This window comes from Scleropages formosus, chromosome 2 (genome assembly GCF_900964775.1).
Source record: "Scleropages formosus chromosome 2, fSclFor1.1, whole genome shotgun sequence".
In the NCBI taxonomy this organism is placed as follows: domain Eukaryota; kingdom Metazoa; phylum Chordata; class Actinopteri; order Osteoglossiformes; family Osteoglossidae; genus Scleropages; species Scleropages formosus.
Genome location: NC_041807.1, coordinates 36,838,014 through 36,860,681, shown reverse-complemented (window position 1 = coordinate 36,860,681; position 22,668 = coordinate 36,838,014). Strand labels below are relative to the sequence as shown.

Genomic DNA, 22,668 nt, shown 5'->3' with positions numbered 1-22,668 from the left:
CCTCTGGGTGCTCTGGTTTCCTCCCACAGTCCAAAGACATGCTGTTCAGGTTCCCCCATAGTGTGTGAGTGACAGAGAGTGTGTTGCACTGATATATGGATGAGTGACCCAGTGTAAGTAGAGTATCTAGCAGTGTAAGTCACTGTGGTGAATAAGGTGTGTGGGCTCATAACACTACACAGTATCCACTGGAAGTTGCTTGGAGAAAAGCGTCTGATAAATAAATGTAAATATGAGTTAAATCCCGCCCACTGTGCCGACCACGCCCCTTACTCACCTGGCACGCAGGTGGGTGAACTGTAGCGCACACCCCAGACCGGAAGAAAGTCGGGAGCGCGGAGGAACGCGTCTGTCAACACAAAGTGGTGTCCTCCGGAAGGTCTTTGGGTTTACTTGAGCTCAGGTACGTCCGAGCTGATCACGATTAGCGCTCTTCTGTCCCCGCGCGCGCGCGCTCCGGGACCTCGCGCTCTTCGTGGACTGCGGAGCCTCTCGTGACGCGGAAATGACGGACGGAGGAGGCGCGTTCGCACTTTGTACACTTCCTAACCTTCTCTATTATTGGTATTTTAAAGCATTATATAAGTTTTTTTCTCTTTTCTTGCCGATATTGACGTGCGTAAAGCGGTAAAGCGAGAGCTCCGCGGACCGATCGTGCGGCGCGTGCTGGGCGGGTCTCGCGGGACGGTCCCGGTCACTTTCCCCGAAGCGGGGCAGCGCGGCGCGAGCACAGACTCGTCTCGTGGCCCCGGCGTCGTTTAGGGCAACGAACGAGCGCGAGGGGTTCCGTCCCTCCGTATCACGTCAGGTGAATCTGTCCCGCTTTCAGCCGCTCGTGTTTTGGTGCGGTACTTATAGACTGGAGCGCAAATATATATATCATGACGGTTCACTTATTAGATCAGTGTTCATGTGTGTTTATTAATATACTGTTACTGTATTTATCTTCACTCCATTCATACATCATCATCATGTATTACATGATCATCATGTCGGCTTTTCCTGAATCAGCATAGCGACTTTGTTACTATCATACCTGTTGTTGTAGTTTTTTTTTTTTAATAGCTCTGCCGTAATTACTGGCCATGAGGATGACCCGATGAGTATTTTTTAATACTAATTTAATTGTTGTTGTTGTTGTTGTTGTTGTTGTTATGAGGGGTTGCCAGTTGCTTGGTGGGTAGAGTTGCCGGTTTTCGGAACCGAAAGTCGCGGGTTCAGACCCCACCTCCTGCTGTGTTGTATTTGATTAAAGTACTTAGCCTAAATTGGATGAGTAAAAATGAACCCTTTGTATAAATGGGTAAATTCCTGTGAGTTGCTTTGGAGAAAGCGGTCAGCAATAGGTCAGTGTGTTTTTCAACATGATGGCCCAGCAGGTGGTGTAGTGGTTAGCACTTTCACTCTGCACTCCCAGAACCTGGGTTCCAGTCCCACCTTCTGCTGGAGTAGTTTTGATCGAGGCCCAACTGACACAGTAAAAATGTACGAATGGCTAAATCACTGTTAGTATCTCAGTTTACAGACAGAGGTGTGAGATAAAGGAATTCATAGATAAGGTGTGTGGAAGTGAAGATGTCCCTGCTGTGTTTTTACCGCGCAGACACACCCATGTCCTTGTGCAAGACGGCTCCAGCAGCGCCCTCCTCTGGCTGAAACTCTGCACTTGAGGGATTAAGAGTGACGACTCGGCGATTCGGTGACTCGGCGCTCATGTCCCAGCAGCAGTCAGACAGCTTAGCGGGCGATGAGGCGCCCCTCCTGGACGCGGGCTCCTCGGCCCCGGACCTCCAGGTGGACCGGGGCTCCGGGGCTGTGGATGACCCCCCGGTGTCCGGCCAGGCGGAAGTGGTACTCAGCACGGACAGCCTGGCTGCCCTGAAGCTGGGCACGCAGCAGATCATCCCCAAGGGCCTAGCGGTGGCCAGCCGACCCCGGGTTCGCCCACGACACCACACCGCCGTGGTCACCCTGCCAGTGACGCGGGAGGCCCGACCGGTGCCCTTCCCCGAAGTGCAACTCTCCCAGGCGTCCGCGGAGGACGACGACATTGACGGCGCAGGTGTCCAACGCCGTATGAATCGCAGGAACATGTCATACCGTGTTGCCATGACGAGTGTTGGCAACGACATCGTGAGCCGGACACTTCCAGCGTCTGCTCTCAAGGCCGTCAGTGAGGATGAGACCCCCAGTGTCCAGCCGCCATCGGGCCAGGAGGGCGACAAGGTGACGGTCAGCTCCTCCTACAGTACCTGGATTCATAGTACATCTATATTTACATGTATTCATTTAGCAGACGCTTTTCTGCAAAGTGATGTACATCTCATAGAAAATACAATGTGCTCGTTACATTAGGAGAAAGAGACATGGATGCAGATGTGTGATTCTTAAGTACAGTTAGTTTGTTTCTTTCCACCATACGAACTAATGTTTATCACATGAGTAGCTGCATGAAACTTCACCAGAATGTTGACGATTCCTGATCACCTTCCTAGTAATATATATATTTTTTTATAGATACATATAAACATTTACATTACATTACAGGAATAGCTGTGTAAGGGTTTAGCCGGGCATCATCTTAAAGTTATAGTGCATGAACATTTACACCTTACATGAACTTAAGAGATGATGGGCGAAGTTAGTCTGGAAGAGGTGAGTTTTAAGACCCTTTTTAAATGTGGGCAGGGATTCAGCAGTTCTGAGTGAGAGGGGGCGGTCATTCCACCACAACGGAGCCAGAACCAAGAACCTCTGTGCTTTGCCTTTTGTACGTAGGACCGTGAAGCAGGCAGATGTGGAGGAGCGTGGTAGTCTGGTTGGTAGTTCTATTGATGCATTTGTAGCAAATAACCAGGGTCTTGAATTTGATTCGGGCAGCTATAGGAAGCCAGTGCAGAGAAATGAGTAGAAGAGTTATATGGGAACGCTTTGGCAAATCAAACACAACTCGTGCAGCAGCGTTCTGTATCAGCTGCTGAGGTTTGATGGTAGTAGCAGGAAGGCCACACAGGAGAGACTTTCAGTATCCAGACAGGATGTCACCATGGCCTGGACAAGTAGTTGGGCAAAGTCAGTTGTGACGTAGGGACGGATCCGACGAATACGATGCAGGATGTATCTGCAGGTCTGGGATGCGGCTTCAATGTGCTGAGAGAAAGACAGACTTGAGTCAGTCATCACTCCCAGACTCTTAGCCGAGGAGGCAGGTAAAATGAGTATGTTGTCCAGTTTGGTTGAGAGATAATGCCAGGATGATAGGCCAGCTGGGAGGTGTAGGATCTCTGTTTTGGAGAGGTTGAGTTGTAGGCGGTGACCAGACATCCATGCAGAGATGTCTGACAGGCAGGCGGTGATGCGCATCTGATGCTCCAGGTGGAAATCAGAGGACAAACTGGGTGTCATCGGCGTAGCTCAATAGTAAACTGGAAACATAGTTAAATTTCCACAAACACCAGTAGAGGGGAGGAGACATGATGTATTAATAATAATAATAATAATAATAATAATATTATTATGGGAAGCAGAGCTGCTATGTTCAGATCTGAAGGTTGCCAGTTCAAGTCCCACCTCCCGCTGTAGTACCCTTTATCAAGGTATTTACCCTAAATTGATACAGTAAAAATTACCCAGCTTTTTAAATGGGTAAATCAGTGTAAGTAGCTCAACAATGTAAGTCCCTTGGAGAGAAGTGTCTGCTATATATGAATGTTTTATTAATACTGTCATGTTTAGATCAACTGTTACATTTTTACCAAATTATCCAGCCTGTTGACTTCATACATTGAGATATTTAGCCCCTTTAAACGTACATCTGGGTTTCTACTGAACCAAAAACCTTCTGGTTCCAGCTACTTTACTTTTATCAATTGCCTCTAATAAAAATAATAATAGTAATAACTAGTGATGAGTCTCTGACAGGCCCACGTGTCTTGTTTAGAGAGCCCTTCGACGGAGGACTGGCCAGAAGAAAGGGGGCTCCTTCAAAGACGGTACGTGTGTTGGGTTTCGTTTCACCTCTGAGAAAGTAGTCAGTGCGTACTGTATGGAATCGGCGTGTAACCCGAGAAACCGCATGAGCAGCAGAAGAGGAGCGCGGTGGAAGTCAGTGTGCAAATCTGTGTTTTGATGCTCAAGGAATTGTTTTAAATGTACTATTTAACAGAAGGTGTTTTCGGAACCTCAAAAGTCATGACTCCGGGTTTTACCGAACGCTTATTGAGCGCTTTGCGCTGATGTGGGTGTGGTCGCCGCACAGGATGATCGATCACGTAAAAGCTGCATGTCCCTGGTGTCATCATCTCGTTCACTGGGGTATGTAGATGTGCAGCAGATGGGTGTCTCCACTGAGAGGACATTGAGAAACTGCACTTAGGACACACTGAGTGGCAGAGCTGGAGCTTCACCACCCTCTGGGGGCGGTGAGCCTGTTCAGCTGAGGCATCGAACCTGCAACCGCACCGCTCCTCACACAGAGTTGCTTGTCCAGACCCCCAGCTGTACCAGGAGATCCGGGAGCGGGGACTGCATGCCGAGGGCCACGGCGGGGACGGCGAGGCCCCGGACGAGCAGCCCGGCCGGGACAGGAACATCGTGGTGAAAAGTTTTCGGCCCACGCAGCTCACCTGGAGCCAGCTACCGCAGGTGGGACTGGATGCCCGCTTCATCTCAGGAGTCGGTCCATGGGTGTCTTTGTCCAGCGGTCCAACTCAAGTCGCATCAACATTTATTCATATAACATTTTTCTTCAAAGCAACTTAAACTGTTAAGCTATGATTTTTTTGCTCATTTATACAGCCAGGTATTCTTCTTCACTGGAGCAATTCAGAGTAAGTGCCTAGCAGAAGGTGGGATTTGAACCTGCGGCCTTCGGATCAGAAGGCAACGGATCAATCTGTGACATTATCAACTGCCCCCATCTCTGCAGAAATTTACAAAGCTTGGGCAAAATCTGGCTAAAAATGACATTTTTTGTTATTTTGTTATTTTTCTAAGCACTATAAATTCTTCCTTGTTCTTCTACTGAAATCACAACGCAGGTGATGTAGTGGTTCAGATCCCACCTCCTGCTGTAGTACCCTTGATCGAGGCACTCACCCTGTAAGAAACTACTCAAGTAAAAAATACCCAGCTGTACAAGTGGGTAAATTTCTATAAATCACTTTGGAGTAAAACATCAGCTACACAAATGAAATGTACAGCATGTAGATGTATACATTGGTACTCTAGTATACACAGTAAGTACTGAATCACAGCATGGTACACTAAGCTTTTGCAAACCTTAGCCAAGGATTATTCAGCAGTATTTGCATATTAAAATATCGATAACTGCCAATGCTGAAGAAAGGGCCACTATACTGCGACTCAGAATGTATTATTATGACTCATAACTGCATTTCATAAGCAGAAATCCAGGTAATTTTAGTCCAGATTCAGACACTTTTCTATCCACTGTTTATACAATTCCTGGTGAAGTTGTTTTTATCTGTATTTCTCTGACTGTTGGTGAGAGCTACATGTATTTATTTAGCAGATGCTTTTCTCCAAAGCAACTTTCCAATTAACTCTGTGTAGTGTTATCAGCACACACACCTTATTTACCACAGTGACTTACACTGCTAGATACACTACTTACACTGGGTCACTCATCCATACATCAGTGGAACACACACACAATGGGTGAACCTGAACAGCATGTCTTTGGACTGTGGGAGGAAACCAGAGCACCTCGAGGAAACCCACGGGGATAACATTCCAACTCCGCGCACACTGAGCGGGGATCGAACCCACGTCCTCTCACAAAAACGTACTTTTGTTTACTCTTGAGTTGTGTGTTGCTTTGGAGAAAAGCCTAAATGAATAAATGCAATCTTGAAATATTTGAAAGGGGGCGACCTGTACGTTGCTGTCATCAATGTAAAGTACAAAATGTAATGTAAATGTCAGCAAGTTTACATCTCCGTGTTTCGGATGGGAACGGAGCAAAGGACTGGCATCGGTTTGACGGACAGCCCCTCCCCCGCTGAGCCGGGATGCCTCGTGCGCGTGCCTGGCAGTGCTACTTATGACACGGTGTAAATGAGAAGGCAAAACAAAGACCCTTGTCTGAGCGAGAGAAGGTGTTGGAAAAACTTAAGGCGGCGCTTACTATTCGTGATCTCTACCTGTCGACATATCAGGTGGAGCTTCGGTGCGTGATCTCAACCGTATGGCAGCTCTGTGTATGAAAAAATAAATGCAAATCAAAAAAGTTTATGAAGCTGAAATATTTGTTACTCGAAAGGTTGAATTTGAGGACCCAGCGGGGGGGGGCGTTTTACCTGTTTTGTGGACTTGTTTGCATGGGTGAAGAGCGTACAGTAGTCGTTGGCACTGTCACCTGTCAGTCAAAAATCTTGGGTTCAAATCCCACCTCCTGCTATGATACCCTGCAGTAAAAATATAGTAAAAATTACCCGACTGTATTAATGAGTATGCATTGTGACTGTAAGAAGTTTAGTGAAAACATCAGTGTAAAATTCTTTGGGGAATAGTGTGCGATGGGTGATGGTTATTAATAATCGTTGAGTCCATCATCTCAGACTATCAACACACCTGGTGTGTGTTTGGTCTCTCCGGCGTCCTCACAGTGTCTCTGTTGTCTTATGTTGTTTAACCAGCATTTATTCCACCAGGTGCAGGAAACGGGAGTTCTGGAGAGCATGTCTGCGGAGGAGCGCAAGCGGCAAGAGGTCAGTCCGTGTCCCCTGGCGGCGGCGCCCCCCCCCCATCCCCCTCCCCCCAGGTGGCACCCCTGACCCGATCAGAGGCCTCTCCGTCTGTTTGAGTTGCTGTGCATTTGCGGCTCTTGCAGGCCCTCCGTGCCGCGGGCCTCCGTCACAAAAGGGCTTCGTCCCGGGAGCCACCCTTAGCAAACCCAGGCTGCCTCGGCAGACGATCCCACGCAGGATCTCGTGGTCCCGCCCTTCCCCTCCGAGTCGTATGTCAACAGCGCGACTGTGCCGCAGTCGCCGGGCAGGTTCACGCCTGTCGGTAAACACGACCCCGGTGACTCATGTTCGTCCTGTACGTGCTGTTTGTGCAACAGGTCATGAAGGGTGGTAAAAGGAGGGCAATAACAGCACTGTACCGTGTGCTGAACTTTGACACACTGCAGTGCGGCGTTAGCCTTTCCTCAGTCGAAAACTGGCACCGAGCAGAAGTTTGAGGAAAAATGTTATTTTTAGTCCATTTAAATTATTGTTCATATTAATATTGTTTATATGGTTAATATTGTTTGACGGTATTGGAAAAAAAAAAAGTGTTACTTTGCGATGGCCTTGCATGTCGTGCACGGTGTTCCTTGACTCACACGCCACCTCCCCAGGACAAGCTCCGCACCACTGCGACCCTGCATTAGTCAAGCTCTTACTTATAACGCATGGATGAATGGAAGCATAACAGAGTATTTTTTTTTTTTTTTTTAAATTAAAGCTTTATTTGAGGTTTTTATTGAGTCTGACCTGCGATTAAAAAGAGGGAGGTATGTTTTATGTAGCATTTAATTCACTGTGACTTAGTAGTAAAAGTGGCTTTGGAGTTATGAACAAATCAAGTTATGAACAGACTTTCCAGACTGTATCTCATTTACTTACTTAACTACATTTTACCAATATTTCTGTAATATATGTGTGAATAAGTAGACATTTACCTTACTGCAGTAAATTACCTTTACTAGTCTGAGGACTTCAACCTCCTGACTAGTGATCCTAACCCGCTGTGCTACTTGCTTACGTGGAGCGATGATGTGATGATGAGTCCTGATAGCCGTGCCGTGCTCCCGCAGGCCATGTTTGAAATCATCACGTCCGAGTACTCGTACCAGCACAGCCTGGGCATCCTGGTGCGGCATTTCAAGGAAAGCGCGGAGCTGCGTGCCACCATGACCAAGACTGAGCACCACCACCTCTTCTCCAACATCTCCGTCATCCAGGCCATCAGCCAGAAGTGAGAACATGGGTTCAAACACCGTTTAAACACTGATGGTAGAGCTGTGATGCTGGGGGAAGGGGGTCTGTGCTTCTGCCATGGTCAGCAGTATTGTTGTTTGGTCATTGTCATTTATTTCTTTTTTTTACTCATAGTCTTTTTCAAAGTGAATCGCACTGTTTGTACACTAAGCTGCTTACAGCAATTTGCCCATTTATACAGCTGGGTAATTTTTACTGTATCATTTCAGGGGGAGAACCTTGATCACTGCAGCAGGAGGGGAATTTTAAGTAAAGACCTTTTAACTGTAACTTCTAACCGTTACGCCACCTGCTGCCCCCAACTTGTTTACCACATTACTTCCATCCGTGACAATTTATGTGGCATAGCTTAGAATTTCGCTGATTTCACGGATTATTCGTCGGACGACTTCCGACTTGATTCGGTGACTTTTTGGGTAAAGTCCAGGTCCTTTCGTACTGTGCAGCCTTCTGGCTGCTGCATGTCCACCTCAAGCTCATCCAGCTGAAACAAACAGTAAATCGTGGGAAATACTGACTGCCGTTCAGCCTATGCTGACCTACAGAATTAAGCAGTCGGTCTTAATCGCCTGGGCACAGCGGACTCATGGGAAAGTAGTTGCTGACCCTCGGTGGACATTGGAAGTGGACATTTTTTATGCTTTTAATGGTCGATTTCAGGGATGTTTTGACAGGTAGCATTCTGTACAGTCTCATTATTATTATCATTATTATTATTATTATTATTATTATTATTATTATTATTGGGGGGCAGGGGGGGCTTGGTGACACAGCAGGCTTTGCCAGGTCCTGCTCTCTGGCAGGTCTGGGGTTCGAGTCTCGGTTGGGATGCCTTGTGATGGTTCGGGTTAGGCTCCGGTTTGCTGCGATCCTGCTTGGGACAAGCAGTTTCCGCCTGTGTGTGTGATTATTATCATCATTATTATTATTAGGTCATTTTTCTAGGTGACACTTTTGACAAAGCTGGCTTTAAGTGCTTTAGGCTTGTACACTAACGTACTTCGCAGTATTTACCCCAAATAGCTGGATAAATTTTTACTGCATCAGTTGAGGTGACGAGCACATTTATTACTATGCCACCAGCTGTCCGCAGATGCGTTTTTCTTATGCTGTTTGACATCACAGCTGTCGGCCGTAACGCTGAACACGTGCGCCTGTGAAAGCGGTTCGTATCCTGGCGTGCGGCGCGTCGTATTTTGTTTTTACCCTGCTGGAGCTGCAGCTTCCAGCACGAAGCAGAAAGCACCGACACGTGGCAACCAGCTCCACCTGGAGCAGGGTACGAGCTCGGGCTGCTCGGTTCTCATTTTCACTTGGAATTAACCTTTCAACATTACAATAATTAGGACTCTTGTTCCCGTGTTTTGATGAGTCATTCTAAGAGTATTATCTGCCGCAAGGCTGCCAGACCTCCAGTAAATGTGCTTAATTTCTTAGCGATTTGCTTGTCTGACTCAGGACAAAGTCACATACAGTCATACAGTCATTGCCTGGTTAAGGTCATGGTTAGGAACCAAAAACAGCTACTACTTCTATATTGTAATAACGTATTATTATTATTACTATTATTATCAATAATAACATAACAGCTCCTGAATATTACTATTACTACTACTACTACTACTACTACTAATAATAATAATAACAACAATGTTCCTCATTGTCTTCCAGGGAAACCTGTTTTGCTTTGATCGCCAATTATATTTTTAAATTTATATTTTTAAATTGCTTTACTGTGTTTCTAAGACATACAGAAAGATTTGACTGCATACTGGGATTTTAACCACCTTTCTCCAGAGCGACATACATAAGGGCCGAAAACACACGCAAAGAATAAATGTGTATATTTTTATGTTATGTATATTATTATAGAGGGGGTGCAGTGGGGCAGTGGGTTTGGCCGGGTCCTGTTCTCTGGCGGGTCTGGGGTTCAAGTCCCTCTTGGGGTGCCTTTTGATGGACTGGCGTCCCGTCCTGGGTGTATCCCCTCCCCATCTAGCCTTGCGCTCTGTGTTACAGGGTTAGGCTCCTGCTCACCGCGACCCCGCTTGGGACAAGCGGTTTCAGACAGTGTGTGTGTGTGTATTAATAATAATAATAATAATAATAATAATAATAATAATAATACTATTATTATGTCCTGAAGTGCAGCATGGGGTGGGGGGACTCCTTATTCTTCTCCAGGTTCTTTGAGGAACTAGACATGCGACACCAGGAAAACCCAATTTTGAAGGACATCAGCGACATTGTGCAGAGACATGCATCCAACCACTTCTCGCCCTACATCACTTACTGCTCCAACGAGACGTTCCAGCAGAGGACTCTGCAGAAGCTGCTGTGAGTGCTGGGTGGGAGGAGCTGAGCTGGGGCAGGAGGGTGGGTGGGTGGGTGGGTGAGGAGAAAGGGGTGGAGCCAGGTTGAAGGGCAGGGCCAGTTAGGATCAGTGGGAGGGGCGAGGCTCAGAGGTCAGCCCAAGTCAGCCAGACGGGAGACTTAAAGATACAGCATCATTGATGAGTAATGAAAGCAGAAAAAGGTCAGTCCAATTTCTTTTGGGATTAATATGTAAAATTTTCAGCATCTATCTATCTAATCGTCCCTCTGAACATAAGACAATCTGAAGTGTGCCGCAGTCTAGATGTGATGGCTTTGAAGTGCAGCCCTCTGGACACGAGCTTCATCTTTAACCACTGTGCTCCCTAGTCTTCAGGTGATGACTAAGCTAGACATAAAATAAATTTAAAAAAAAAAAAAAAAAAACGCAGATCTTAACTGACATGAAATGTAGCCTTCAAGCCCAGGGGGGGTCTGTAGACACCTGTAGCTGTAGATGAAGCATCACATGAGAAAAGCAAGAGGACCGCCGCAGGTTCACGACTCTGTCCCTGCTGTCCACGTCGAAGCTCCAGTAACAGCGCCTTCAAGGAGGTGCTCAAGCGGCTCGAGTGCAGCGCCGAGTGTGGGGGCCTGCCCATCATCTCCTTCCTCATCCTTCCCATGCAGCGCGTGACTCGCCTGCCGCTGCTCATGGACGTGAGTGAGCCATCCTGAACATCTGTGTGGAAATGCACACGGCAAACTCGTGCCTTTTTCATACATGTGGACATGTGTGGGAAGTCATGCAGTGCAAGGAGGTGCTCTGGTCACTTTCCTTCTCCTTCTCCTCTCTAATAGACCATCTGTCAGAAGACCCCACTGAAGACAGTGGAGCATGCATCTACTGTGTTTGCCCTCAAGACCATTAGCAAGGTAGAGTTCTGCAAAGGACCATCATGCACTGAGCCATCGGGGGTTGCTGAAGGGCACCGGTTCGATTCCCTGTGCAGTTGGAGATCAGAGGAGTTGTGTGGAACGTCTTCCTGGGAACCGGCTGTGCAGAAACACACGGTTCACTTTGAGCTGTACTGCCTCCTTGTCTTACGAATGTTCAAGTTACGAATTTTCCAAGATACAAACATTCTTCCGCATTATTTCAGCTGCATTTTCTTCACTTACAGTGCTGCTTGAAAGAATGTGAAGCCTTTGTGTGCCTTAGTTTTACCACCAAATTGAGCAAACTGTGTCATTCTGTAGGATTTTTGTAACACACACACACACACACACCTTGTGTCGCTGTTTTACCACAAAATGATTTAATAAGAACCAGTGTTTCTCATGTGACATAATAAGTGTGTAATGACCAATTCCATACAATGCTTTAGAGGAAATTGTGCATTTCCTGTAGTTTATGTTTTAATGGCTATTCTCCTGTAATCATCCATCCATCTTCATGAACCGCTTATCCTGGTCAGGGCGTGGAGGTCTGGAACCTACTTCAGAATTACTGGGCTCAAGGTTGAGGGGGCATACACCCTGGATGGGACATCCCCTAATTATTGTTTTTTCATGGCTTGGCTTTGTGAATGAAGATTTAGAAAGGGGGCTGCCCACATCTGGGGGGGTGCAGTGGCACAGTGGGTGCTACCGGGGCCTGCTCTGTGGTGGGTCTGGGGTTCGAGTCCTGCTTGGGGTGCCTTGCAGTGGACTAGCGTCCCGTCTTGGGTGTGTTCCCTCCCCCTCCAGCCTTGAACCCTGTGTTGCCAGGTTAGGCTCCGGCTCGTCATGATCCTGCTTAAGACAAGCGCTTGTAGACGGGCGCGTGTGTTGCCCACGTCTGTTTCAAGCTTGCTGGTGGCCAACAAGGCCAATGCGGGACAGGCAGGTCTGGCCGCAGTGGCTGCAAGGGAAATTCTGTTCTGGGTTTGGTGCTGCAGTGTCACATTTCTTCCTCTATCTCTTTTTGTCCTCAAGACTCGCCTTGTGTTCATTCTCGAAGGAGGAGACAGCCTGGTGAATGGTGTGTCTCTATAGGCCTCGCTGTTGGAGGCCTGGAGTCTTAAATGAGGAATCCTTTGACTGCGAATGTTGGTGAACATCCTGCATGAAAAAGATTTCAGTTTACAAGAGGCAAAACTAAGATCGACATGAAGGGGGACTGGAGCACAGCTCCTACCTATTCATACGTGTTCACTTTTTGAGCACCTGTATCTCAATCCCTTTTTTCTCCAGTTGGTGAAGAAATGCAACGATGGAGCGAGAACCATGGAGAGAACCGAGCAGATGTACACCATCCAGAAACAGATGGAGTTTGGCAAGATCAAGGTACGGCCCCTTGCAGGCGTGGACTCAGGGCTTCGTTGGGTTTTCAGTGATAGGCCTTAGGGTTTGGCTGACAGTAGGTGGTTGTAGGAATGCATGGGGAACAATGGGTTGGTGGGGAGTCCAACGCTGCACTTCTGCCCCTCCGTCCCTCCAGCCCTTCCCGCTGATTTCAGCCTCACGCTGGCTGCTGAAGAGCGGTGAACTGGCCGTCTGCCTGGAGGAGCTCAACATCTTCTCAAAGGCCTTCAGCCACAAGAGCTTCTTCCTGTTCCTTTTCAACGACGTGCTCATCATCACCAAGAAGAAGAGGTTTGGACTTCCCCGTCCCGTTGTTGTTACGTGCCATCAAGTCGATGTCACTGTACTCTCCAGAAATTTCTGTCCTTCGCTTGTGTCCTCGCTGTTGAAAGTGTCCACTCGCACTGTAATTGAGTCCACCCAGCTGGTTGCTGGTCATCATTGTTTTTACCCTCCAACTTTCCCAAACATTGGTTTCTGGGTTCAGATCCCAGTATTACAGTTCTGAGTATTACAAGGGTTGCTGGAAAAAGCTGAGATCATTGTTCTTCAGTACCTATTCATAGCATGATGTTCATACGACTACGTCACTTTGAAATGTATATCTTTCATTGTTTCACTACGTATATCTAATTTTGCATGAGTAAATTCTGAAGGAATGAGGCCATATTAAAATAAATTGAATTGTTCCGTGATGTTGACCTCATTTGATCATTTTCTGCCACCTATGGTATGTGTATTTCCAGCCTGTTTATGTAATTTTGCATTTGTACATGTGGTGTTAAGTGAGGAGAGCTACATCGTGATAGAATACGCCACTCTGGACAACGTGACTGTAGAGCTGGAACCACAGGCCATCAAGCAGGGTGGCTCCGCCCCCTTCCCGCTGAAGCTGTCGATGAAGAAGAACGGTGACGGCCGTTTCGGACACCTGGTCTTGGCTGCTGAATCTCAGTCAGTCCCTCCAGTTATTTTTTCATCGGCTACGCAGTTACACACTGCGGCGCCCCTCTGGTGGTGGGTGGTGGCAAAGCTAGTAGCGCTCATAGCCTTTACTAGGGGGTTTGCGTCATCTTCGCTTTTTGAGCTTAAGCTAAAACTAATTTACTTATTCTTTGCTTCTACTTGCTCAAAGAAAGTATTTCAATTACAATGATTTCCACCAACCTTAGTACCTGTTTTGCAATTAATGAACATATTTATTCATTTAGCTGACACCATTCTCCAAAGTAACTTACAATGATTTAGGCATTTATGATAGGTAATTTTACTGGAATGATTTAGGGTAAATACCTTCCTTAAGGGTACTACTGCTGGAGGTGGGCTCTGAACTTACAACTTTTGGGTCCGAAGATGATAGCTCTAACCAGTATACTACCAGCTGCCCCTGTAGTTATAGCAACTGTTTCTCGTACAATTAGCCACATGGTCCAAAAGTTGAAAAATTGAGATCTTTTTGTCTGTCTTTCCTCTCTCTGTCTCAGGCTTGACCGGGCACGATGGGTGAAAGCTTTGCAAAAACGCCAACAATTCAACTATTTGGCCAGTAAGGAAGGTAGGTTGTGGTTATATGGTCATAACATGCAAACTTGACATAAGCTTTTAAATCCACCAAACCCTGAAGCATGCTTATGTCAGAGAACGATGGTGGGTGTGTGCAGGACTAACTGCATGTACACCTGGAATGTATCACACACCTTTCTATGAGTTAGTTAGTTTTGCCCTATTTTGTAGTTTAGCCTACAGAGGGTAATAAGCACAGATGTGACTTTTTACGTGATGCTTTTCACCTGATGGCTTCAAAACTCCCCCATCTCAGTATTGTTGAGGGAAACTTACTTTGCTCCAATATCTCTGGAATCATGGACTAGCCTCCTAGCTGCTTTTCCTTTTAAAGCCCTTGACTATGTTTAGAATCTCTTATCCACCCCCTAAGATCCTATCTGGGGACGACAGCTAGACTGAAGAAACCAGTTACTCTGAGGTGTAAGTCACATAGGCGAGAAGCATCTGCTGAATGAATAAATGAAAATGTAAGAATTTGTTAGGCTCCATGCTCAAAGCATCAGCTAGAACTACCTCTTTCCTGGGTTTTTATTTGACTGCTGTGCACCGGATCATTATTTGCCTTCTATAACAGTTCAGTACTCATTTATCGTGACTGAAAGTCTGACTCCTGTCAAGTAATTTGACATGGCGCTCTCTCCTAGCTGGTGTTCAGCAGGGCTCAGTACTCAGCCCCTTACCCTTTTCCATCTGTACTCCTTTCCACAACTTAGTCCTTGCAGAGCTTCTGCTACTGCAATGTAGGCAACACACAGTTCTTTGTCTCTTATACACATGTAAGTGCCCATGAGTCAAATTCCAAGCTCTACAAGTAACTGGTCCAATCCTCCATCTTAATACGGATGCATCACCCCTACATTGGGTTGCAGTTGCTCAAGTTAAAGACTAATTACGGTTGGCAAGATGACCAAAGAACTGGGCCCCTAGTTCTTACAGGACCTCATCACTTCATACATCACAGTATGATCACTATGTTTCTGAGCCTATGGCTGCGTGGTGGTCTCATAAGGGCTCCATCTTCAAAAGCTAAATGGCTCAGCCTTTTTCAGCCCTATTTCTCTCCTTACAGAAGATTCCAACACTATGTGCTATGATTATGCATTTGTCATTTGAATGTCATGTAGGCAGCTATGTGAGTGAGGTGAACTAGAACAGTATTGGACAAGCTGTGCTTTGATAAGTCTCTGTCTATAGCTTTGGAGAAAAGCATCTGTCACATGCATGACTATAAATGCTGCTACTGGAGACATGGCACAATGAAAGAGACTTGGATACAGGGCTGCATCAATCACCATGGCCTCTGCTGTTGACTTTCTCAGGGCTGCCACAATGTGAGGTCATCAAAGCCTACATACCCAAGCAGCCAGATGAGCTGGGGCTTCAGCAGGCTGAATTAGTCATTATCCTGCAGAGAGAAGAAGGTGAGAATTGCCTACCTTATTGTTCCATCCTGCCCGAGCTGGTCACCTGGTCTTTTATAAAGGCTGTGTCCAAGGGCCACCAAGTTGGAACATATGCCACAAGCCTCAGTTGACCATTTTCATGGTTCTGCCACTACATGCTGCTTTTGGAACATCTCTTCGGGGTCACGCTAACTTGGTTATCAACATGTTATTGTACCTGCAGGATGGCTCTACGGTGAGAGGATGCGAGATGGAGAGCAGGGCTGGTTCCCAGCCAGCTGTGCGACTGAGATTACAGATCTCACAGCCGTGGCGGGTAACATGCGCCGGATGCAGAGGCTGCGGGAGACCAACGTCTGAGTCTCCACAGGGGAGACAAGCTCAATTTTATCTGCTGCCATTGCTTTACAGGAATGTGCCCATTGCACTAGAGGGAAATGAATTTTGGATGTTAAGAGTAGTGTTCCAGATTTTATAGCTGAACACCAATAGCAAGAACCAATATTTTTGATTTTAACTCTTTGCATGATAAGGTGCCAAAAGACTTCTGGAAAATAGCTGCTATTTGCCATTAGTCTCCTGCCTTTGGACAGGCAACTGTACTATTTAATACAGTCTAAGGAAAAAAACTATTGCCAGTTTGTCCTTTAAATTCATTTGAGCTTGTCATGTTACAATTGATACTTCTACACATAAGGAAGATGTGAACAAGCTGTCCAGGAACTCACAGAATAAAAAAAAAAAAAAAAACAACATTACAAAAATGTCAGTTGCATAGGTTTTGCAGGCAACTTGGCAGCATTCTGCTCAAAGTCATAGGAAGTTAAGGTTCCAAGTCTTTACTATTGCTGAACTCTTGGTTTGATGCAACTGAAGGTCAGGTTAGGAAGTTGACAAATACAGCTATGGCAGCTCATGTCTGGATGAGATAGGCTTCAGCCCAAGCACCTGCTCATGACATGGAAACAATAGAATTAAGGTAAAGCTGCTGTAGGTCACCCTAACAAATCTGCTATATTTCCTCTTCATCTCAGCATTAGATGAAATGTGGCAGCATAATACTGCCAACAGAAGTAGGCTTGCAGTGTTGGCAACAAAGCTGTGCAAACAAGCCAGTATGCATCAGAAGCAGTTTTGCTCTCATTCCTGCACAATAGCTAGATGACAAGAAGTTTGAAGCCACCAATTTATGCCATTTTGTATTTACATCAGTCATTTGCACAAAATGTGAAGGTTCAGACATTTTGGGAAAGTTGCTGAATGTGTTGAGGGTTGGAACAGAAGTCCATAGAGCAGCTTGTGAAGGAAGGGGAGATTGTCATCACCTGGCTGCAGCAGTTAATCCTGATCTTGTTTGAAACAAGATTCAGTAAAACTGACTGGATTACATACCAACATTTGGTTAATCTACTGGAGCCATTTCAAACAAACACTTACTGTAATCAAGGTACTAGGATTTACAACTTCCAAGGCACTGCTAGCACCTGCAGGGCGATCTTTCAGCAGACGGTCAGAAAAGGGATTGAGTGTTATAGGACATGTGATTCCTGTCCAAGTCAAATTGTAGACCTACTGTACTAAGTTGCTTGGTTTAACTGAAAAGTCAACCCTGATCAGCTTGAAAACAGCATTGTCTAACAGCTCACAAGTCTGGCTAACAAAGAAGCAGTGGTTGTGTCTGCAAGCCTTAGCCCTCCAGAGGACTCACCTGGATTGGAGATGCTCAAGCTGGTTGCTCTCAGCTGCATCCTTCTGGGTTCTAGGAGGAAAAGGATTCTCTCCTAGAGCCTCAGGGCCCTTGCTGCCACCCTCACCATTCAGGGCCTGCCCTGTGGATTTACCTTGTGTGTTTTTGCAGCGGTTCTTGAAGGTGTGGCCATACTGGCGTGGTCAAATTTCCTGGTTCTCCTCATTTGCCCTGTGGTGGTCTGGGTTGAGGGGCACCCCTGAGAAACAGGGCACCACTAATCAGTACTCACATCAAACCTGAAAGCCAACACACCTAATCTTCCCACTTCTCTGAAGAGAAACTAAATTCAACAGCATCAAGCAGATGACCTGAACGATAGTATCCAACTTCATTCTCTTGATGGCAGTCTATGTCTGGTCCTGTTGACAGCTTAGGCTTAAGTTTCTATACACAGTCTCTGCAAGAACTGCATTTACTCACTTTCTGATGGGCCTCAATCCCACCCTTGAGATCTTCTGGGAAGAGTGAGGCTTAAACTCAGACCTTAAATCATTACAGATGAAGTTCCTTCGATGTTGGAGCATATTCAAGTTCATATGGACAGTGTTGCAGGAGAGCTTCAGATGTTCACTTACATGTGATATAATTGTTAATTAAGCAAAGTATAAAGTGACAGTAAACTGGCTTTCCAAGTGTTTGTCCCAACACCAGTAGATGCCACATACAAACCTCGGTCTGAACTGTGGTCGGAAGCCCCTGTAGCTCAGCCATACGTTTGTTGGCTGGCTCTGGACTCCCTTGGCTCCCCACTCCCTGAAGGAAGACCATGTGATGTATGGTGAAGAACCAGCAGCCTCCACAGTTCAAGATCATAGGTTCTAGGGATTTTTACCAGGTGTCCCATAAATGTTCCAATTAGTACAGTGTCCTTACTGTAACTAGCTGTTTAAGACCCACTACTAGCTGGAGAAACCTAGCACCTTGTGTCATACACTAAAACCTTAACATGAAGATCTCCCGGGAAGCTGATGTAGCTCTCCGCTTTCCTTTGTAAAGCAACAGGTGCTGCTAGCTGAGCCCACACCCACCTGTGTGGTGTGGCTTTGGGGAGGGGTGTTAGAGTGCAGAGGCTTGCAACTGTAGGACAGGTGGACCAGGTAGGGGGGTATCTGTGCTGACTAGGGTATGTGGGCCTGCGCTGCTGTGAGGCTGAAGCCTCTGCCTGAAGGCCGTCTGACTCCTCAGTTGTCTTGCTGCCTCCGTTTGGGCAGTTCCCAGGGTAGGTATGTTGGGGGCCCTGTTGCCGTGGGTACTGCCGGTAATGGTTGCGGTCAGCTGCATACTTGCTCCTTGTACTGGGATACCCCCTAGACCAGGGACATTAGCAGCCTGTGTAGCCTGGGGGGAGAAATTCCACTTCACTTTGACATGCATGAGGGTTTGTTGAAATTAGAACACTTTAATAAGCAGGATATTTGAGGACCCCCACAAGGTCATTTTAACCTGTTCCAGGTAAAAATTTCAGGTGATCCTGTGACTTCTGTTCCAATAGTCATGAGAACTTTGACTACCTTATGCGGCATTATATAGATTATATGTAGGGTTGCTACTTTGTATGACAGGACTTCTCTAACCTCTACTGGTCCCACATTCATGTGAATACAGAAATACAGTATTCTCCTGCTACACTTTCATTTCCAGAACTGAAACTATCCCTGATACTGACTATAGGGACAGCTGGTAGTGTAGTGTTAGAGCTGCTGCCCTAAAGGTCACAGGTTCAAATCTCACTTCTGGCTACAATACCCTTAAGTAAGGTGATTACTGTAAATTGCTGCAGTAAAATTACCTAGCTTGGTAAATTGTAAATTGATTAACACCAAGTCATTTTGGAAAAAAGCAGCTAAATGAATAAAATTGAGATTAGATCAAATCAAGGAATGGGGCTCAGAGCAGTGAGCCCAGCCAGTGTTCTAACACCAAGTGCTCCAGCTGGTGTATGATATCAAAGACTTAATGAGCAGCTCTTAAGGACCACCTGGACATAGCAGTAGTATGGAGAATCCAGAGCCCTACAGTTCCATGTAGGCGCCAGCAGTTCCTGAAAATGTGATGCGCTTATGAATACCCATAACTGAACATGGTGCATAGCCCTCCCTAATTTTAGAAGGGAATCAATGACAAACCCACAGGAAGACTTACCTTCTCCCCTTCAACCATGTCAAACGCCACCGTCTCCCCATTACCAACACTGCGGAGATACTTTCTTGGGTTGTTCTTTTTTATGGCCATCTTCAAAAGGGGACAAAGTGAGCCATCGTGCCAACTGTCATGGCTCCACTGGAAGGAGCAGGTCTGTGAAAAGCCATACATACCTGGTGCACAAAGAGGTCTTCCTTCGTGTCATTCCTGACAAAGCAGAAGACTTGGGTTAACAATGTAAAATGAGATTCTGTACCACTGACAAAGGATTGGCTCTGCATACACTTCACCTTCCTAGTAAACCAGAACATGCTGCTGACAACCTGCTGATTTAAGTATTATTGGAGGTAATAGGATTACAATGGCCCTCAAGTCATTCACTCCTTTAGGAGAGTCCAGTGTGCTTACCTTTTGATGAAGCCATAGCCATTCTTCACATTCAACCACTTCACTGTGCCCAAGACCTTTGTTGCTGGAACACATTGGGAGCATCAATTGTCTTCATAAGGGGTTGCAGGTGCCAAAGCACTTACAACCTGCACCTTGCAAGCAGATGGTCTTGGGTTTGAGTCCAGCTCAAGTACCCTTGAGTAGAGCACTTGCCATAAACTGTACAGAAGTTACCAAGCCATTTGTTTATTCATTTATCTGATATGAAAAGCATCTTAATATTAAGCTAATAAACTAGCTATCCATTTATACAGCTGGATAATTTTACTGGAGCAATTCAGGGTAAATAGGGTGACTAACATTACAGTAAGAACTGCCTTTGGACCCAAAAGTCACAGGTTTCATTCCTACCTCCAGCTGTAGTACCCTTGAGGAAGGTACTTACCCTGAATTATGCCAGTAAAGTTACCCAGCTGTATAAATAGTTTGACATTTTCAGTCACTTCAAAGGAAATCATTAGTTCAATGAATAGATGTACACACATCAAGGCTATTACAGCAGGTGATGGAGTTGCAGGTTCAAATCTCAAGCCAAAAGGCTGCAGCGCTAACCACAACTGCTGCCACAGGTATAAGAGGACAAACCATTGTAAAATGATTTTGTACAACTGTGGGATGCCTTAGACAAAGAAGCTGTAAGGTGGGCCATTTGTAAACATGATTTTAGGCAGTGATCAGTACCCCAATGAACACATCTGGCAAGTCAAACATCGCCAAGTGATTGAATTATTGAAGATGCCATCTGGGGCAGGTGGGTGGTGGGGGTTGGGTTACACTAGTTGCTCAGCTCACACTTTCATCCAAAGAAACCACCAGCATTTAATCCATTCATACAGCAGGATCTTTTACTTCAATCGGATCAGGGTAAATACCTTGATCCACGGTACTACAAAAAGGCTGTGGGATCCAAACCAGCCACCACCACACAACACGCATGTGCCCTTCCTTACAGACACCACGCTGGACGGTCCACACCGCGCTCGAGATCAGAACAGACAGAAACGTTCTGAAAAGGAGCTCGTGGGTGACAATACTGAGCTGTGGCTCCGTGACTCGGTTGAGACCGGTTCTACCCGAGGTCCCACTTACCCAGGACCCTCTTGCCCCCCCCGTTCGAGTCGCGCTCGTCGCCGCCGGGCTGAACAGACAGAGGAGCTGAGCTGAGCTGTGCCGCCGGCTGCTGGGTTTCAGTCTCGCCGCTCATGGCAACAACTCCTTACAGTTGATGAACACGTGTCGGCGGTTCTCGAGTGTTTTCCGCTCCAGTTTGCGTTTCTGGATGGTAACATGGGCCGGCAACGCTTAGGGAGATTATACCGTATTGCACTAACAATAACCCATTCCTCATGCTGACCGAATTCGTCTGACAGCCTAACCCTCCGCAAATCAATTATATATAATAACGCTGCCTCTCCCATCCCCTTTCCATTGGCTGCATCACTGGACACGAGATACGGAATTGCCGCTCTTCGTTTTCATTGGTTACAATAAATGTCAGTCTGTAAAAAACGCTCTACCCTGTCTGCGATTGGATGATGGGGCTATGACGCATTCCAATAGAACGCCAATTTAGCATAACTGAGTTCGATGAGCTTTAAAGATAAAGAAAATTAGTGTATATATTATTTTTTAAAATCACTATAACATTATGAACGAAAAAATGTACTTCAGACAAGGGAAAATCCAGTGAGGTATATTTTACTTGCATATTAAATCATGTTTAATGTAAAATAATTTAGAAAATAAATTCACTACTTAGCAGACGCTTTTCTCCAAAAGCGACTTCCAGTGAACTCTATGTAGTGTTATCAGCCCACTGACCTTATTCACTGCGGTGACTTACACTGCTAGAAACACTACATGAGTCACTCATCCAGTAGAACACATTCTCTGTGTCACTCACACACTATGCCATGGGGGAACCTGAACAGCATGACATTGCAGTGTGGGAGGAAACCGGAGCAGACCCACACAGACACGGGAAGAACATGCAAACTCAACACAGAGTGAGCGAGAATCGAACCCATGTCCTCTCGCATCACCCAAGCACTGTGATACAATAGCGCCACCGTGCCGCCCCACAATAAAATAATATTAATACTTAACATTATGATTGTGGATGTCTGGTGGAAGTTGGTGGATGGAAACGATGCTTTCAGTCACCTCCAGATACTGTTCATGCAGTTGAGCGACTTCTGGTCATAAAAAATGTTATTACTACATGTCCCTCACACTTCGAAACCTTTTATTTGCAGCGACATCTTACCACTGGATAATGTTCTCTCCTCAACTTGTGATGATGACAAAGTGTGTACTGAAGTTACCCAAACCTATTCCTCAAACACAAAAATCCACCGATTCCAACATTTTTTGCCTGACATCCCGGAAATCAACAGTAAGGTCTTTCAAACGGTAAAGCGTTTCTGTAACAGGTTTAATTTTAATATTAATTGTGCACGATTTCGCACAGTCTTCAGTATCCTTCTTTTTTGTAACGTACGTCTACCAGGTTTTTCCAACGATTTTGTTTGTACAAAAACCCTCTACTGTATTTTTGTCATGCTTGAAATTGTAAAAAGAAAAACAAGGGTTATTAAAATCAGAAGAGTGTAAATTGCATGAAATGCTGTTTCGTTCTTGACAACCATCGATAATTACATATATTCGAAATCGGAAGAGGTATGTGCTT

General features: G+C 46.0%; 1 protein-coding gene and 1 pseudogene across 4 annotated transcripts; one reads left to right on the top strand and one right to left on the bottom strand.

The window, feature by feature from the left end:
* The first annotated feature begins 281 nt into the window (after window positions 1-281).
* On the top strand, window positions 282-16,379 carry LOC108924931 (rho guanine nucleotide exchange factor 16-like). 4 transcript variants are annotated; one of them, XM_018736597.2, is made up of 15 exons: window positions 282-403; window positions 1,604-2,226; window positions 3,941-3,992; window positions 4,490-4,644; window positions 6,675-6,731; window positions 7,826-7,986; window positions 10,194-10,346; window positions 10,913-11,042; window positions 11,184-11,258; window positions 12,558-12,650; window positions 12,805-12,959; window positions 13,455-13,622; window positions 14,153-14,223; window positions 15,554-15,655; window positions 15,861-16,379. In XM_018736597.2, the coding sequence occupies exons 2-15, from the start codon at window positions 1,714-1,716 to the stop codon at window positions 15,995-15,997; spliced, it is 2,022 nt and encodes a 673-aa protein (XP_018592113.2). In that variant the 5' UTR covers window positions 282-403; window positions 1,604-1,713; the 3' UTR covers window positions 15,998-16,379. The 4 variants fall into 4 exon arrangements, with proteins under 4 accessions (XP_018592113.2, XP_018592117.2, XP_018592116.2 ...); XM_018736601.2 differs by having other exon boundaries at window positions 282-536; XM_018736600.2 differs by having other exon boundaries at window positions 282-564.
* A 37-nt stretch (window positions 16,380-16,416) lies between these two features.
* On the bottom strand, window positions 16,417-20,020 carry LOC108924883 (nuclease-sensitive element-binding protein 1-like; annotated as a pseudogene).
* Window positions 20,021-22,668: the final 2,648 nt, after the last annotated feature.

Bases quoted from the DNA above. Each gene is read 5' to 3' on its own strand.
- LOC108924931 (XM_018736597.2), top strand. From the start codon at position 1,714: ATGTCCCAGCAGCAGTCAGACAGCTTAGCGGGCGATGAGGCGCCCCTC. The intron at 12,651-12,804 runs GTACGGCCCCTT...CCGTCCCTCCAG, and splicing joins TGGAGTTTGGCAAGATCAAG to CCCTTCCCGCTGATTTCAGC. The intron at 13,623-14,152 runs GTCAGTCCCTCC...TCTCTGTCTCAG, and splicing joins GTCTTGGCTGCTGAATCTCA to GCTTGACCGGGCACGATGGG.